Here is an 18,919-nt window from a genome sequence, read left to right as displayed (position 1 = left end):
GGTAAGGCAGGATAGGGGAAGCTCTGGTGGCTGATTATGTGGTATGGCAATATATTACCCAGAATCCTTGGCTGCAAGGGAAGCTTTAAAGGGGGAGTTCACCTTTAAGTTAACTTTTAATGTATAGAATGTCCTATTTGCAATTTGTCTTCATTATTTATTTTTTATAGTTTTTGAATTATTTGCCTTTGTCTTGTACATCTTTCCAGCTTTCATATGGGGGTCACCGACCCCGGCAGCTAAAGACCTACTGCTCTGTTGTGAGCTTACAATTTTATTATCATAGTTACTTTTAATTCCCTATTTTTTCTATTCTGGCCATCTCCTATTCATGTTGTACTCCCTCATTCAAACTGCCTGGTTGCTAAGGTAAACAAGACCCTAGCAACCAGAGAACCATTGCAATTCCAAACTGGAGAGCTCCTGAACAAAGAGATAAATAACTGAAAAACCACAAATAATAAAAATGAAGACCAATTGCAAATTGTCCCAGAATATCATTGACTACATCATACTGAAAGGTGAACTTACCCTTTAATGCCGGACATATGGCCAAACAAATGTCTGCCATTTAATTTCGCTTCTCCCCCTCCATGTTGGCACAGGCACCTTTTCTAGTTGTAACGTGAACAAAAATGCTGCACAATAAAAATTAGGATTTTTAAGATTACTATTGCTTGTTTCCTCTGAAAGTTAACTTTTTGTTAAAGTTGAATTTCCCCTTTAATCCCCAGATGCCACCGAGTGCTGCGCAGATGGAAAGCTGAGCCGCCGGGAGTCTTGTGCTGAGTTATTTATATCCAGTTACTGAGTCCTCTCTGCCCCTGTGTCCCTCTCCCCCCGAGTCCCAGTGTCCCAGTGTCCCTGAGTCCCACGGCAGTTGCCCGACACCCACTGAGCTCCTGGCAATTTGGGAGAATTCCTTTATTTTGGGCCAATAAGGTAAGATCTCAGAGAGACATTTTGTGCACTGAACAGTCACTTTCCTACAATAACGAGCAGAAGTAGCCGAGACCTCTCCGTAACCAAACTAACAAATAGGTTCCATTTCTCTTATTTACTTGCCATGAGTTTGTTGGGTTGTGGTGACACTTTGTGTAACTGACACTTTGTGTAACTGACACTCACGCTGCCCAAGGGCAGAAGGTGAGAGTAGGAGGCCGTGTGTCCGGGCACAGTCCTTCAGGAACACATCAGAGAGCAGTAAGTGTGAGTTTGCTCAGAGTGTGCACTCGTACTGCCCAAGGGAAACAGTATGGCAGCGCCCATCAATAGCATCAGCACAGATACATCTACCTGGGCACATTAGTCTGTTACCTTTGCCAGACCTGAATTCCCTGTGTGCCATTAATATACACTGAGGGCCCCCCCATCCCCCCCTGCCAGGTGGCAGCGCCAACACCAGACACTGACTGGGGCACTGGGAGTGAGTTAGAGGTTATACAAATATCATTGTGGGTTTGTTTGTCCTCCATAGATTGCACTGAGCGGGGAACATTACATGGTACTGCGGCATCAAGGAAGGGTTGGTGTGTATGTAAATAGATCTATAGGGGGGTGTTTGTGTGGGTGTGTGTAAGTACATGTGGGTGTTAGTGCAGGTGCAAGTACATGTGGGTGTTAGTGCGGGGGTGTGTGTGTGCAAGTACATGTGGGTGTTAGTGCGGGGGTGTGTGTGTGCAAGTACATGTGGGTGTTAGTGCACGTGCAAGTACATGTGGGTGTTAGTGCGGGGGTGTGTGTGTGCAAGTACATGTGGGTGTTAGTGCAGGTGCAAGTACATGTGGGTGTTAGTGCAGGTGCAAGTACATGTGGGTGTTAGTGCAGGGGTGTGTGTGTGCAACTACATGTGGGTGTTAGTGCGGGGGTGTGTGTGTGCAAGTACATGTGGGTGTTAGTGCGGGGGTGTGTGTGTGCAAGTACATGTGGGTGTTAGTGCAGGTGTGTGTGCAAGTACAGGTATATGTATGAGTGCAGGGGTGTTGGGGCAGTTACAGGTATATGTATGAGTGCAGGGGTATTGGGGCAGTTACAGGTACATGTATGAGTGCAGGGGTATTGGGGTAGTTACAGGTACATGTATGAGTGCAGGGATGTTGGGGCAGTTACAGGTACATGTATGAGTGCAGGGGTGTTGGGGTAGTTACAGGTACATGTATGAGTGCAGGGGTATTGGGGTAGTTACAGGTACATGTATGAGTGCAGGGGTATTGGGGCAGTTACAGGTACATGTATGAGTGCAGGGGTATTGGGGCAGTTACAGGTACATGTATGAGTACAAATGTGGCTATGGCTAATGCCCCTAAAAACCAATTTCATTTTGCTGAAGGTTCTTTATATGCCGCCTCTGACAGCAGTGACTCTATAACTCGCCATTGTTGGAGTGGGCTCATCAAACCAGCAGACCTCCCAGTGTCACCATGGTGAGTATATCAGCCAGGGGCCATCTTTACTGCTGGTAGAGCTGCTCCAAATCTCTGTCTTCTGGGGCCCCAAACAACACCAACGTTTAGAGCCCAATACTGTTCTATACTGTTCCATACTGTTCCATACTGTTCCATACTGTTCCATACTGTTCCATACTGTTCCATACTGTCTAGAACTAAATATTGGTATTTAGGGCTGTGGGAACAACAGGTACCGGTACCTGTGCTCTGCTCATGGCTGCCCTGTTGGGGAGACCCATTATTGGTATAGAACAGGGCCCTTCAGCTGTTGTTGAACTACAAATGGCAACTGAAGGGCCACAGGCTGGGGAATATTGACAGGAAGTTTCAGTATTGCATTTTACTATGGTTTCCTGGAAGACTACTTATTATTGTTGTTCCCAGTGCTGTGGCCCTAACTTGAAATTCCATTGGTCGGTTGCCAGCATTTAGTTCTGAGATCTAGAGGCCAGGGGCCAGCCAGAGGATGCTGGGAGTTGCAGTGCCCCCTGCTGGGGATCCCCTTGCACAGGCCCCATTACCCCAAAGGGATTCAGGCCCAGTGCAACACACACAGACGGATGTACCATGTCCTGCCCTGGGGGGGAAGCAGCAATACCTTATAAGGTTCCCTACCCAAGCCTAGAGCATTCCACCAGGCGCCTGTGGTTTAACCATTTCTGTGCCAAGGGTCAGCTCGCCGTGCCCACACACAAAGCTCCCAGACACTGTACTGAGAGGGATCTGAGCCAAGAGACATAATGGCCGTGCATGGATCTCAGCGTCCTGTTCCCTCGCTCCTCTCTCAGTGCCTTATTGCCCCACAGAGCTGGCAGCTCCTAACTGTCGCTTAAGGGTCACATTGACCTTTAAATGAATTCTCCGTGTGTAGGAATTGGAAGCAGTATAATCAGTTGATGATTACAATTTAACTTTGAATAAAGTATTTGCTCTTTTTATTCTGCTTCTCCCTCATCTGGAATATAAATCGGGGGTCAGGGACCCCAGCAACTATCCCCCCAATCAGCTTGACTGTTACAGTATCTTATGGCTTCCTGGTCAAGCTCTGTCCTATTTGCATCTTTATTGTGAAACCCAAACCTCCAATGCCAGGATATTGCCATGCTAGTGCCAGGATATTGCCATGCTTGTGCCAGGATATTGCCATGCTAGTGCCAGGCTATTGCCATGCTTGTGCCAGGATATTGCCATGCTAGTGCCAGGCTATTGCCATGCTTGTGCCAGGATATTGCCATGCTAGTGCCAGGCTATTGCCATGCTTGTGCCAGGATATTGCCATGCTAGTGCCAGGCTATTGCCATGCTTGTGCCAGGATATTGCCATGCTAGTGCCAGGCTATTGCCATGCTAGTGCCAGGCTATTGCCATGCTAGTGCCAGGCTATTGCCATGCTAGTGCCAGGATATTGCCATGCTAGTGCCAGGCTATTACCAGGAAATTTTAGGTTTAGCAAAAAAAAAGAGAGAATGTGCCATGGGCACAAAGGAGAAATAATATAGTTGTTTTTAGTAAATAACGCCCAGCATTAAGATGGCGACTGGGAACTGCAGGACTGCGAGTTGGACATCCCTGTTCATTTATGTTTTCCCTTCAGACTGGGCCCCAGCAAATCTGAAATGGCTTCCATGGTGCCTCAGTCCCAGACTTCCTACAATGCTCTCGGCCTTCTATCTTCTCCTTCTGCCCTAACCTCCTGGTTTCTAGGGTCACTGACCCTAACAACCTGAAGGCATATGAAGACTGAGGCTAAATACCTATTGTTGCTATTGGTATTATCATTCTGTCCTGCCCTTTATCAAGGTTACGACAATATCAACCACTACAGGTCTATTCTAAAGATTAAAGGTTTCCTACCAACTCAAATCCAGATAAAATGTCAAAATACAAACATATATGTGAAATTAGAATCTCTAAAACAATAAATAACAATAAACATAATGTAAGAACAGGATCAGGAGAAACATACTGTAACTCTTTAGTGAACTGACATTTTCTCTTATTTTGACATGAAGGGAAGAACACATCGCCCCCCTGCAGGCCATCACCAGCACTGCGAGAGGTGCTTCAACAAGCGATGCCAGGCACCAATCAACAGCGGCTTCTCTTGTATCATGATCAACTGCCGCTCCAACTGTGGCGCCACCTTCCACCTGTGCAAAGAGGAGGAGCATCGACTGCTGTGCCCCTACGAATGGGTGCCCTGCCTGAACTCCGGCTTTGGGTGCCCTTTCTCCATGTCCCGATTCAAGCTGGCAAAGCACCTTAAGGTGTGTCCGGCCAGTGTGGTCTGCTGTTCTATGGAATGGAACCGTTGGCCCGTTATGGACAAAGTAACCTCATTATACGGCAACATTGCGAGCGAGGAGCACAGCGACGAATGTCTGGACGTTGCCTTGGCAATAAGGGATCAGAAGATCCTATTTGATTCCCTGAAAATGGCAGAAATTTTCCCAGAACTCTCAGAACAACCCAATGATGCAGCAGCCCAGGGAGCAAATATTGAGGCAGAAGAAGATGGAGCAGTTGGTGGAACAGCGTTCAGTATGAGCGGCGGCACGGAGCCGAGTGATGGGGAGACGGTCGGACTCACTCAGTTTGAACGTGAGGCTTTGGCCAGGGGACAAGTAGCTCTTGATACGTCACTATTCTCCCAGTGGGAATCCATATTCAGCAAAGAGAAATCAGCGGCGCAATGTTTGGAGGCCAATATGGGGAAAACGGAGGCCGCGACCCCCAAAGACAGTACAAAAATAGACGACAGCCCCAAGGCTGCGGAGGAGAACCAGGATCCAGACGGGGCAAGAAAAGGGTCCATTTCAGAAGATTTTGAGAAAACGGGTTTAGCCCCGTGGCAGGAAGGGGTACTGGAAAGATTAAAGAATGAAGTGGATTGTAACAGTTACAACATGTACTTGGTGCACCACGGCAGCATGCTGATCCGCTTCGGCCAGATGGCGGCGTGTACCCCGAAAGAGAAGGACTTTGTCTACGGCAAGCTGGAAGCACAAACAGTCAAAACCGTCTACACGTTCAAAGTGCCCACCAGCTACTGCGGCAGGAGGGCCAAGCTTGGCGAGGAGCGCTCTAGGAAGGAGAAAGCACACAAGTTGGTGGACACGTGTGACCTGGGGGTACAGGTGGGAGATTTGCCTTTATCCGGAGCCGTAAACACCACTCTACTCTGTGCCCTCGAGAGAGAACTCAAAGGCCATGCCATCTCCGAGAGTAAGGCCCTCGATGGGCTACTGATTGACTTTGGAACCCAGACCTATGATTTCGGCTTGGACGCCTTCACCAAAAAGACTGTTTTGGCAGATCTTTTGCCGGAGAAGAATCTGGGAATTCACCTGGATTTGGAATCGGAAAGTGTAAGCAGAAGGCACAACAAGAGCAACTCTTCCTTCACCTTCTCGTGTAACCTGTTCTTCCGCCGGGATGAATTCCCCCAGCACTTTAGGAATGCTCACTCGGATATCCAGTCCTGCCTGAATGGATGGTTCCAGCAGAGGTGCCCCCTTTCATACCTCGGTTGCACCTTTGTGCAGAATAAGCTCAGCCCCAAGGGGAAGAAGTCACACATTATCTACAGCAAGCAGCTCAAAACATTTGCACTGAAGCCGGAGGTTCCCCATACTTTATATGAAGGAGTACGGCCCAACCTTTCCCTGAGTCAAAGGGGCAAAAGCAAGGACTCCCTGAGCAGCCTCCCCCTGGAGGTCTTGCAGCACATTGCAGCTTTCCTGGACAGTTTCAGCCTGTGTCAGTTCTCTCAGGTGTCTTCTCTGATGAGAGACGTCTGTGCCTCGTTGCTACAGGAGAGGGGAATGGTCCATCTGTTCTGGGAGAAGAAGACTTATTCCCATGGTGGGACGTCATGGAGATGTCGGAGAAAGGCAAGTGTGTGGGAATGTTCTACATACAATTACAGTTAGTGTGAAGTTTGCCCGATGCTTATAATTATTGCAGTTATCATTTCTAATCTGGGTTACTGCCCCTTTGATTGTGCATGAATATTCGGGGTAAATGGTGAAACAAAGGTGCCAGGGAGTCGGAATGTGCTTTGTGCAACTCTGTGGCACCTACAGGCACCTGTAGTTAGGAATCCGGACATGGGGTTAGTAAGTAAGTCTCCTGTACCAATAGGAGAGCAGGTAATCAGAGCTGATAATCAGACAACCATTCATAACTCTTTCCAGGTCTGGAACTTCAGCAGTCTCTTCTCCTCGGTCCACCAATGGGAATTTGATGATGTCCCTTCAATGGCTGAACATCTCAAGGTTTGTCCCTTCAACTGCCCAGAGCTCAGAACCAATCCGGTTAAGCTTCCCAGTCTCAATGAACAGAAGGAGGCAGCCACGGAGTCTCTGTTAAACTTCCAGAAGAAGTTGTAGGAGCCCAAGGAACATGTTCCCTCACTGATAGTAGGGCAGATACAGCAAGTAACACCCTGGAGAGCCCCATAAAAGATGACAGATCTCCTGGTGAGATTCCCTCTAGAGACCATGTGGGGGCGCCAGTTAGTGATGAACCAGACTATGACTAGAATGGCTTCTCGGTCTGATCACTGACTCTGGGCATAAGGAACAGCCCTGGGTACCAAACACCAACCAGTTGGAAGGGTGGAAGTATTACCTGGCCCGTTGGTGGCCCTTGCGTTCCATTCCTCAGTGGCTACTCTTGCCCTTGTCCCTAGTGCAGCGCTATGTATGTACCCATATGCCGGTACCCTAGGGAGTAAGTACTATGCATTAAAGGGCAATGAATCACAAAGGGTAACATACAGCCGGCACATTATTAGCTGAAATAGGCTGTGTATATATATATATATAACAGCAAGATGCCTGGCACAGTGCTGGGAATAAGCATTCTCATTGGTCACTTCTCTCGCATCTTTAATTAGGTTTTCAGTCAGTTAAATCCTTATTGGTGAATTGGTTTCCATGTGTAATTATGTTTTTCATCAAATTCTATAGAGAACTAGGGGGTGCAGGGGGGCAGCTTTACGGTTGGGTTTAGTTTCCCTTTAATATACAAGGTACAAACTTATGTAATCACTCTCTTCTTAGTAATGGTAGGTCAGCTCTTGGGGCTAATGTCATGCAATGTAGCAGTAAGCAGAACTCTAACTCACCCCAGCTATGAACCTCTCCTTATTATGAACATTGGTGCATTTCAGGGGGTATATGGGCACTTATATGGGCACTTATATGGGCACTTATATGGGCACTTATATGGGAGGTTATGGGCAGGTGGAACAGGGGAGCCCGGCGCGTATCCCACCCAGACAGGGGGCAGCCCCACGAGCACAAATTTCACCATCACTTTAAATGGGATTTTCTTGGAGCCCTTTAGCATTAGTTCCCAGAATTCCTTGTATTTATTTGCATATGTATTTATCTATGGCATCAGCACTTTGTTATCCCTTCCAACAAACACTGAATATGGGGCAGGGGAAAGTGTTGGAAGGGTTATATGACTGTAAACATCTCTGTTTGTGAATAAACAACCTTTATTTTAGTCACACATTTTAGCAAAAGAGTGTTCCGTTTAACTTGAATCTGATCCCCCCCCATTGTAAGCAGCAGTCCTGCCCTGCTTTATGGCTGAGATTCTAGCTATCTGTATAACAGAGCATTCTGTCACAGTGGCACAGATCCTATCTGATCCCCCCATTGTAAGCAGCAGTCCTGCCCTGCTTTATGGCTGAGATTCTAGCTATCTGTATAACAGAGCATTCTGTCACAGTGGCACAGATCCTATCTGATCCCCCCCATTGTAAGCAGCAGTCCTGCCCTGCTTTATGGCTGAGATTCTAGCTATCTGTATAACAGAGCATTCTGTCACAGTGGCACAGATCCTATCTGATCCCCCCAGTTGTAAGCAGCAGTCCTGCCCTGCTTTATGGCTGAGATTCTAGCTATCTGTATAACAGAGCATTCTGTCACAGTGGCACAGATCCTATCTGATCCCCCCATTGTAAGCAGCAGTCCTGCCCTGCTTTATGGCTGAGATTCTAGCTATCTGTATAAAGAGGCATTCTGTCACAGTGGCACAGATCCTATCTGATCCCCCCATTGTAAGCAGCAGTCCTGCCCTGCTTTATGGCTGAGATTCTAGCTATCTGTATAACAGAGCATTCTGTCACAGTGGCACAGATCCTATCTGATCCCCCCATTGTAAGCAGCAGTCCTGCCCTGCTTTATGGCTGAGATTCTAGCTATCTGATAACAGAGCATTCTGTCACAGTGGCACAGATCCTATCTGATCCCCCCCCCCCATTGTAAGCAGCAGTCCTGCCCTGCTTTATGGCTGAGATTCTAGCTATCTGTATAACAGAGCATTCTGTCACAGTGGCACAGATCCTATCTGATCCCCCCCCATTGTAAGCAGCAGTCCTGCCCTGCTTTATGGCTGAGATTCTAGCTATCTGTATAACAGAGCATTCTGTCACAGTGGCACAGATCCTATCTGATCCCCCCATTGTAAGCAGTAGTCCTGCCCTGCTTTATGGCTGAGATTCTAGCTATCTGTATAACAGAGCATTCTGTCACAGTGGCACAGATCCTATCTGATCCCCCCCCCCATTGTAAGCAGCAGTCCTGCCCTGCTTTATGGCTGAGATTCTAGCTATCTGTATGTAGGGGTTTACCAAAAAACGGGCCCTTAGGACAGGAACCCCTAGGACAGGCCACAGGGTGGTGATGGTTAACAGGGACACTGGGATGACTGGGTGCTACATAGTTAATGGGGAAGACCCCTGTAGTTCGGGTTATGGCCACAGGGTGGTACATAGGCCCATATAAGTACCGCAGCCATGTGCTGGGGGAGAGTTGGTTAGTCCAGGGACTGCTCCAGTAGTGGAGTGAGTGCCCCGGGCATAGTTCTTAGGTAGGAGTTCTGTAATAGATTGCTCTAAGAGTGATATGTAGGACAGCCTAGTTTAGAATGGGCGGACATGGCCCCTCCAGGAGTAGTAGCGAGGTTAAGACCTCCCGGCATTATATCAGCCGGAGTGCAGGGAACTAAGTGGCTAGGTAGGTGGAGCAGGTCACCGCTAGTCCAGGAGGCCGGATCTGAGGATGCCCAGTGAGAGTACCGGTGTGGGTCCCTGTGGGGTAACGTCCTAGCGTGAGTACCGGAGGAACTCTATGGTAGAGTGTCTTGCCGTGAGTACCGGGGAGAGCCCCTAGAGGGGAGCACATGTCGGGAGTACCATTGGGTAGGCCAACAGGAGATGGTACTCAATGAGACGTATGGAGATATACCCTGCACTGTATACTATTGATAATCTGCTCCTGGAGAGGTGTCCGTCCAATAAACCTTTTCCTTTATTTTATTCATATTACCGTGTGGTGAGATCTATTAGCCCGGAGGGGCATACCAACCTATGAAGTTCCCAGGGGGTAGGATATAGATCCATACCACCATCCCTGGGTGGAGGCACGCCATTGCTGGGAAACGCCTGTCCCCCAAAGTAAGCGGGGCTCAGGGCTCCTGTAGCGCCAAGTAAGCAAGTAGTACCACAGACAATAGCAAAGGTGGGCTACATGTATAACAGAGCATTCTGTCACAGTGGCACAGATCCTATCCCCCCCATTGTAAGCAGCAGTCCTGCCCTGCTTTATGGCTGAGATTCTAGCTATCTGTATAACAGAGCATTCTGTCACAGTGGCACAGATCCTATCTGATCCCCCCATTGTAAGCAGCAGTCCTGCCCTGCTTTATGGCTGAGATTCTAGCTATCTGTATAACAGAGCATTCTGTCACAGTGGCACAGATCCTATCTGATCCCCCCATTGTAAGCAGCAGTCCTGCCCTGCTTTATGGCTGAGATTCTAGCTATCTGTATAACAGAGCATTCTGTCACAGTGGCACAGATCCTATCTGATCCCTCCCATTGTAAGCAGCAGTCCTGCCCTGCTTTATGGCTGAGATTCTAGCTATCTGTATAACAGAGCATTCTGTCACAGTGGCACAGATCCTATCTGATCCCCCCCATTGTAAGCAGCAGTCCTGCCCTGCTTTATGGCTGAGATTCTAGCTATCTGTATAACAGAGCATTCCTGATGCTGATCCGATCCCGTCAGTACCGTAATAGCTCATATAAGGCTACTTGTACTCGCCCTTTCATTTATTGCGGTTTCACCCTCTCACACCCGTAGCCCCCCCCCCCCCCCCCCCTTTTACGATGCCTCTGGGGTATAGGGGTGCTCGAGTGTCTTTATAAATCAGGGTGCAGGAGTGTTTCCAAGGAAACGGGATATTGTGCAACATATAAATATTTAATTACTGGATAGATTAACATTCCATAACAACTTCTTACGTTCATTAAAAGCAGAACTGGGAGGAGCTTGTCTGAATCTGGTTTAAGATGGTGAACAAATCATTTCCATTCCTGGGAAGGAGCCAATGGGCAGCCAGCATGGCACGTCAGGGAGAAGGAGCCAATAGGCAGCCAAGGAACGGCCCACTCGGGATCAGTACAGGCCCAGGTCCTACTGTTCTTCTTCCCCTCAGATTTCTGTAGCAGAATCAAACAATTAAGGTGATTTCCCCTTTAATTTCATACAAAAAAGAAACCTCATGAACCTGTAGCAGCCGTAATCGGATGAGTGGTTCTGTAGCTGGAAGGCTATAGGCTGGCTACCCCTTAGCCGTGATTGGTTGATGGGTAGATTTCCTACCTCTGCTTTTAAGGCCCAGGCAGGGTTTCTTCCCGGAGACTTTCCCTTCAATCTGATGAATCTGCTTGTTGACCCGACGGATCAGAACCTGACAAAGGCAAGAACAGTGCCAGGCCCAGTATGTCAGTGGCATGGAGATTGGGCAAGGGCATACGACTTACCTGAATTCTCCCCCCCCCCTTGGGCAAGATGGCGCACTCTTGGGGTGCACCCCCTATGAACATGGAGCCTACAGGGGGTTCTACTTACAACATGGGGGACGGGCTGTAGTCATTCCCTAACCAGGAATCTGTATTTGTGTTATTATTTGCCCACATTGCCCAACAGGTTGGCACGGGGCACACTCACCTCAATCTGAACTTGGCACTGGGACAGGCACATCTGTACCTCCTCTTGGCCCCTTGGTGCCCCCATCGTGGGAAAAGCCTTATCCGCTTTATGGCCGGGTCTGCGAGCCTCTGGGGCGGGTTGGTTGCCCTGTGAGTGGTAGGAGAATAGATCAGCGCGCGGTAGAGACTGATGCCCAATGGGATAAATCTGTGCCCAGTAGTGCAGGGCAGCCTGGCATCACACTAAAGCCACGAGAGAATTATGCCACCATTAAAGGGTTAATTTAAATGTAAATAAATAGATCTTATGTGTGTGGGTGTAATGCAGTCTTTCTACACACCAACCTGATTGGTCAAGGGGCCAGGCGGATCAATGGGCCAAATGGAATATAGAGCCTGCATCAGGCACAGGCCACATACTACTGTACCCACTGAGGGACCTGGCAGAGGCCACATTGTACCCGCTAAGGGACCTGGCACAGGCCATATATACCTGGCACAGACACATTGTACCCGCTGAGGCCATATATACCTGGCACAGACACATTGTACCCCCTGAGGCCATATATACCTGGCACAGACACTACTGTACCCCCTGAGGCCATATATACCTGGCACAGACACTACTGTACCCCCTGAGGCCATATATACCTAGCACAGACACATTGTACCCGCTGAGGTCATATATACCTGGCACAGACACATTGTACCCCCTGAGGCCATATATACCTGGCACAGACACTACTGTACCCACTAATAAAAGCATCTCTTGCGCCTCCGCACTTACTGGCTTTTGTTCCGGGGGAATAATCAGATTTTTGTTCCAAGTGGGTCGGTGGCAGTTTGGTTCCTTTGGGTCTCCCATACTGGGCTCCCAGGCCTCTTGGTCTCTGCCTGCGGGACCGAACGTCTCCTGATCCACAAGGTTCTTCAGGGTGGCGCTGCCCAGCTTCAGGGCTTTCAGCTCAAGGTCTGCGTAAGAATAAAAAGCAGGTAGGCCCGGTATTAGGCAGAGACCCCCACCCGTAGTATAGGCAGGGTTGCTAGGGGGCGCTATGGAGGCACTAGGGGGCGGTTATGGGTGCTTCTCTGCCATTGGAACTGAGACACAAGGGGCTCACTGCTTAGTATAGGCCTTCCTTGCTTTGCCATCGTTTGTGTCACATGGTATAACTGAACCAATGAAGGGACAACAAGAGCACCCCAAATCAGTTTGTTACCCCCACAAATATCTCCTCTGCTGCTCAGTGTATCGGGTCCAGATTCCACGTAGGATTTTAAAGAGTCCCACAGCTTTTCCATGCAGCTACCGGCCATATTATATTAAAGTGATAACACCAGAACACTCTGGGGCCCTTGGGAAGCCCAGGGAGCCATAATAACCCTCGGGCCCAGATCCAGGATGCACTTGGCCCACAACAGGGTGGCCCCTAAAATACCTACCAGCAGCTTGTTGGTCAGCTGGTACTTACTGGCTTGTTCTAGGTGTTTGGTAACATCTTCAGCCCGGCGTTCCAGACCAGCCAAGCGGAGTTCTAGATCCGTCAGGTAAGTCTGGTGCTTCTCCAAGTCCTTCTTCAGGGAGTTCTTCATCTCTCCGATGGAAACCAGATGAGGCTAAACCAAGAGGAGCAGCAAAACATTGGGATTTCTACCCCCCCCCCCCCCCCCCCCCCCCCCTGTGGGGGCTCAGAACCTTAACTGGGAGGGGCAGACTAAAGGGCAAGTGAGGAGAGATTTGGGAGGATCATATTATTTGGTTCCTTAGATACCCCCGAGAACCCAGCTAGAAGGTCAGTTAGAGCCAACTGTGTATTTGACTGATACCAAGATGCTTATTTATATTATATTTGGGCGGGTTGTACTAACCCAGTAAGATACATTGAGGTGCCCAGAGATGCCAACATGCTAACTGCACCACTGGGTATGTTGGGCGGCTCATCACGTGGCCCTGGCAGAGCTTTACAAGGGGCCACACAACCAATCCTGACCTGTTCCTTTTCTCCCAACACGTCGGCCACTTCCCTGGCCAGGATGCCCCTTTCTGACCGGAGATGGTATGAAGACATGGTGGTCCCACCGAGAGGAGCTGTAAGTGGCCTTCTTGGTCCATCCCGACTCAAACCTTGAAGCAAAGAGAGGAATCGGTTATGAAGGAACCAGGCTGAACCCGTGCCACCCATGTAGGGCCCGGCTATTGTCCCACTATGGGGAGTTGGCCAGACAGGGAGAGGTTTCCCTAGAGCAAGTGGGTCGGATATTGTTCCTACGGCCACAGATTGATTAGTCGCTTGCCCGATGGCCACCCGCGGGCACATCAGCTGATATTGAATTGCCCAAGTGTATAAATCATGGCAGCCAATCAGAACTTTGCCCTTTATTGGTCTAATGAAAACAAACATCTGATTGGTCACTAAGGGTTACTAGATCAGGGCAGGTTTTGCCCCCGATATCACATAATGTAAATCCTGAGTAGGGTTAGAGGATACTTGCCCAGTGCCAGCTCTCCATGCTCCGCCCCGTGCCAACATGAGATCCGCCCATTGGTTGTCTGTCCTTTGTTCCTGAACTTCTGGAAGAAGATAGAAGTGAGAATAGCGGGACTTGGAGCCACCATTGGGGGAATGTAGGTGGGCGCCCTGATCTTCCATGAAAGGGGCGTGGCTTAGGCATGGTTTGATGTTATGGGGTGTAGCCATGGCATAGGCAGGAGCAGGGGCATTTCTGGCAGAGAGGCACTTTGGGGGGCACTTACCCTTCTATCCGATATCTGTGGCTCTGAGGGTCCCTTGGAACAGCGGGGGGTGTCTGGACATAGCAAACTCTTCAGCAAAGCCAATGGGAACCTGCTAAAGAGGGTCAAGAACAAAAATAGTGAAACAGCCCCCTGCTGGACATTTGATAGACTGCAGGTTCCATAAGGTTTGCCCAAGGGCTTTTACACAAGGGAATTTTGCCCTGGGGGCGGCTCTCCAAGCATTATTTTTACTGGCAGGTTGGCAGCCCTACTTGGAATGGTGATGCCCAATCAGGCGCCGTGCCAGGGGGTAAGTGATTACTCACGGAAATCCTCTGATGAGCAGAAGAGTCTCCTCCTCTAACCTTCTGGGCACCGTGATCCTCGGGGAGAAGACCATGCAGAGAACAGAATGAGAGCGATGGGGGGACCCCAGGGGGGCAGGGCACATTCCTTTCCTGTGGTTGGACTCTAGTGACCCCCGAAACTGGGGAGAGAAAGAGGAAAGGTCACTGCCCAAATCCCATTGGTTTTGTTACCTCTCCCCTTGCTTAGCTTTCCCCGACTCCTGTAAAGGTGCAGTTGTGTCACTCTGACCCCCTGGCCATATCCCTGCTGTAGTCATTAGCCCCTCCTGTAGTCATTAGCCCCTCCTGTAGTCATTAGCCCCATATGAAAGCCAGAAGAGCCACGCTGGGGTGGCAGGAAATGGATTTGGGGGCTGGGGGGGGGTAATTAAGGAAGATTAGACCCTGAGGTGCTTAGGGGGACACTGGAATGTTATTAGAACTAAATAAACACTTACTTTCCCAAGGCTGTGGCCCTTTCCTTGACTTGTGGCCCCTTATGTGGGTGTATATAGGAACTCAGGAACATAGTAAAGCTGCTCTGATTGGCCAATAGCTACAACGAATCACTGTGCATGACAATCTGGATCTGGGTGCACTTTATCCCAGAACCAATCAAATGGCTTTGCTGGCCTACTCAGCTGTTCCCTGGGGAGCAAAAGAACTAGTCCCATTCTGATTGGCTCCCAAGACTACAGAGACAGGAGACTGGATGCAGTTGGTGCATTTGATGGCGTCAGTGCATGGAGAGATACAGGGCAGCGTTGCAGTTGGTGCATTTGTACCTTGTGCCGACCCCGTGCAGACTCCCCCCGGCGCCCCCTCTCACTCGCGCTGCTCTTGGCTTCCTGATTGGGGATCTTTGCTGGGAGCAACTGATTATTTCTGGGAAAACAACAAGATAAATAACAGCAGCGCTGCCTTGCTTTATGGCAGGGACACAGAATACAGGGGCAGGATGGGGGCACAAGGGCTGCAGTGGGAGAGAGACAGCTCGGCTAAGGCAGAGCCAACAAAACCACCCCAATAATATAGGAACTAAAGCCCCAATTCCTTACAGACTCACAAAGGGGCAATAGCTTAGTAATAGGGCAATAAGGAATTGTGGGTCACTAAAGACTCGGCACTCAGACAGGAGGGTCAGAAAGAAGGGGAAACAAAACCACAATCTAATTGCACATTTGCACTAAATATCCGGAATGTACAGAATATTCTCTAATTAAAGGCACAGAACCCATTTCCCAAGCAGCCCAATACGTGCGGCAGAACCCAGCCTGGGACAATGGACGGTACCGGTCAGAACTTCTCATATCCAGGAGTCTCTGTGGGTCTAAAAGGGTTCTGGTTCCGTTTGAGGACTCTGTAGACAGAAGGAACAGTGATTGGCAGCTCAGCACAGACACAGAAGGGGGTACAACTATAACTCTCAGCACCCCCCAGTCTGACGCTTCCAGAATCAAACACCCCCCTCCCTCCTGTAGAAATGGTTTCTTCCTCCTCCCTCACAGAAAGTGAGAGACATCTGAAGGCCAAATGCTGCAGCCTACACTGCTCTCTATACTGTCACGCAGACAAGTTTATCTACCAAGGCCCCAGCTATTAATAACACTAATAATAGGTGTGAACTACAAGTCCCAGCATCCCAGGCAGCTCTATGGGCAGAGAACACTGTACCTACCGACACACAGGGGGTCTCACTGCAGCAAATGGAAACAGTCTGAGCTAATTAACCCAATTAGGGAATGGGCGGGAGTTAAAGTCAGGGAAGGAAGCTGCATGGCCATTGGCTCATTTACAACCATGTGGAAAATTTGGATTCTGGCTTAAAGGGTAATTAACAGTTGTCCAGCTGAACATCTAGGAAATCTGCCCCTACCCCAAACTCTACATACAGATACACATATATGGCTTATGGCTGCAGCCTGCACTGATTTCCATGCAGCTGTGCACAGGGGAAACAATACTAGCCATGTGGCTACTCTGGCCATGCAGCATGTATCCATTAGCCACGCAGGGTGTATCCATTAGCCACGCAGGGTGTATCCATTAGCCACGCAGGGTGTATCCATTAGCCACGCAGGGTGTATCCATTAGCCACGCAGGGTGTATCCATTAGCCACGCAGGGTGTATCCATTAGCCACGCAGCGTGTATCCATTAGCCACGCAGGGTGTATCCATTAGCCACGCAGGGTGTATCCATTAGCCACGCAGGGTGTATCCATTAGCCACGCAGGGTGTATCCATTAGCCACGCAGGGTGTATCCATTAGCCACGCAGCGTGTATCCATTAGCCACGCAGGGTGTATCCATTAGCCACGCAGCGTGTATCCATTAGCCACGCAGCGTGTATCCATTAGCCACTCAGCGTGTATCCATTAGCCACGCAGCGTGTATCCATTAGCCACTCAGCGTGTATCCATTAGCCACTCAGCGTGTATCCATTAGCCACGCAGCGTGTATCCATTAGCCACTCAGCGTGTATCCATTAGCCACGCAGCGTGTATCCATTAGCCACGCAGCGTGTATCCATTAGCCACGCAGGGTGTATCCATCAGCCACGCAGGGTGTATCCATCAGCCACGCAGGGTGTATCCATTAGCCACGCAGGGTGTATCCATTAGCCACGCAGCGTGTATCCATTAGCCACGCAGGGTGTATCCATTAGCCACGCAGCGTGTATCCATTAGCCACGCAGGGTGTATCCATTAGCCACGCAGCTTGTATCCATTAGCCACTCAGGGTGTATCCATTAGCCACGCAGCGTGTATCCATTAGCCACTCAGGGTGTATCCATTAGCCACGCAGCGTGTATCCATTAGCCACGCAGGGTGTATCCATTAGCCACGCAGGGTGTATCCATTAGCCACGCAGGGTGTATCCATTAGCCACACAGGGTGTATCCATTAGCCACGCAGCGTGTATCCATTAGCCACGCAGCGTGTATCCATTAGCCACTCAGGGTGTATCCATTAGCCACGCAGGGTGTATCCATTAGCCACGCAGCGTGTATCCATTAGCCACTCAGGGTGTATCCATTAGCCACGCAGGGTGTATCCATTAGCCACGCAGGGTGTATCCATTAACCACGCAGCGTGTATCCATTAGCCACGCAGCGTGTATCCATTAGCCACGCAGCGTGTATCCATTAGCCACTCAGGGTGTATCCATTAGCCACGCAGCGTGTATCCATTAGCCACGCAGGGTGTATCCATTAGCCACGCAGCGTGTATCCATTAGCCACGCAGGGTGTATCCATTAGCCACGCAGGGTGTATCCATTAGCCACGCAGCGTGTATCCATTAGCCACTCAGGGTGTATCCATTAGCCACGCAGGGTGTATCTATTAGCCATGCAGCGTGTATCCATTAGCCACGCAGGGTGTATCCATTAGGAGGGGCAGCGCATTGGTGCCCAGGGGGATGGTGGGTGCTGGCAGCCTGGGTGCTGTGGGTGCTGTGGGTGCTGTGGGGCATGAAACAGGCGGCTCATAGATTTGATACTTAACCCCTTAACTGCTCAGGGTCTGCAGGAGTCAATATGACCTGGCAGTGCCACTTGTTGCCCATGGGGGCTGTGTGGTACCTACAGTCATATGGGCACATAGGCCCAGGGCAGGGAGGGCAGAGATTACAGGGAATAGACGAGCCGGGGCCACACAGGGCGCAGTCACATGACAACCTGGCGACTTACATACAACATACAAGTATTGTATTTTGTATTACACACAAACAGAAGTTCTACTTACTAAGCTTATATTTGCCCTTTATTTCTTTCCGTGGGGTTATTTGCCCTTTCTCTGGCGCACAAGGTTGGGTGGCGGCATTTTTACACTAGGAAATATTTTATGGAAGGGCAGAACCTGATAGACTTGTGTCTTTATTGTGCCTTGGCTGCTATGAACAGAGACCCTGGGCACTTCCGCTGCAGACAGAAGGGGGCGCTAAACGCAAAAGTGTTTCTCTACAGAAGGTACCTAACCTTTCTTTTAAATAACGGCTTCTGCTGTAAGTGCGGCTCATACTGCCACCCAGTGGGGAAATACGGAACAGTCCGCAAAGCACAAGGTCAGCTATAATTACTGCACCTGCTTGGTGGCATTAAATACAGCGCATACTGCCACCCAGTGGGGGGAGAGGCAACAGCACAAAATTGACTGCTATAATGGAGCCCAATGGGAAAATATGGATTACCATAGTGCCACCTTGTGGGGAAATAGTGTATAGCATATGCGCAGCTGCTTCTCATACTTGTCAGACTTCTCATACTGTCTCCTAGTGGGGGAATAGGGAACTGCATATGGGCCGTAGCTAAATAACTAATTACATTGCATACTGCTATCTAGTGGCTGAAGATGGAATTACATACAATGAAAAGC

At 49.5% G+C, this 18,919-nt stretch overlaps 2 protein-coding genes across 6 annotated transcripts; one reads left to right on the top strand and one right to left on the bottom strand.

Moving 5' to 3' along the window:
• Positions 1-854: 854 nt before the first annotated feature.
• On the top strand, positions 855-7,969 carry fbxo40 (F-box protein 40). Its single transcript, XM_004912286.4, has 4 exons — positions 855-942; positions 2,330-2,423; positions 4,459-6,339; positions 6,643-7,969. The coding sequence occupies exons 2-4, from the start codon at positions 2,421-2,423 to the stop codon at positions 6,835-6,837; spliced, it is 2,079 nt and encodes a 692-aa protein (XP_004912343.1). The 5' UTR covers positions 855-942; positions 2,330-2,420; the 3' UTR covers positions 6,838-7,969.
• Positions 7,970-10,707: 2,738 nt separating this feature from the next.
• On the bottom strand, positions 10,708-16,322 carry LOC100491517. Of its 5 annotated transcripts, XM_004912288.4 has the most exons (12): positions 16,222-16,322; positions 15,837-15,903; positions 15,329-15,428; positions 14,523-14,683; positions 14,215-14,308; positions 13,953-14,031; positions 13,451-13,584; positions 12,932-13,076; positions 12,247-12,431; positions 11,479-11,607; positions 11,131-11,218; positions 10,708-10,967 (listed from the first exon to the last, which is right to left on the bottom strand). In XM_004912288.4, exons 2-12 carry the CDS (start codon positions 15,851-15,853, stop codon positions 10,960-10,962), a joined length of 1,140 nt encoding a protein of 379 aa, XP_004912345.2. In that variant the 5' UTR covers positions 15,854-15,903; positions 16,222-16,322; the 3' UTR covers positions 10,708-10,959. The 5 variants fall into 5 exon arrangements, with proteins under 5 accessions (XP_004912345.2, XP_017945159.1, XP_017945157.1 ...); XM_018089670.2 differs by lacking the exon at positions 16,222-16,322 and having other exon boundaries at positions 14,215-14,305; positions 15,837-16,138; XM_018089668.1 differs by lacking the exon at positions 16,222-16,322 and having other exon boundaries at positions 15,837-16,137.
• Between the last annotated feature and the right edge of the window lie 2,597 nt (positions 16,323-18,919).

This window comes from Xenopus tropicalis, chromosome 2 (genome assembly GCF_000004195.4).
Source record: "Xenopus tropicalis strain Nigerian chromosome 2, UCB_Xtro_10.0, whole genome shotgun sequence".
Lineage (NCBI taxonomy): Eukaryota > Metazoa > Chordata > Amphibia > Anura > Pipidae > Xenopus > Xenopus tropicalis.
This window is presented reverse-complemented; position numbering and strand designations above follow the sequence as displayed.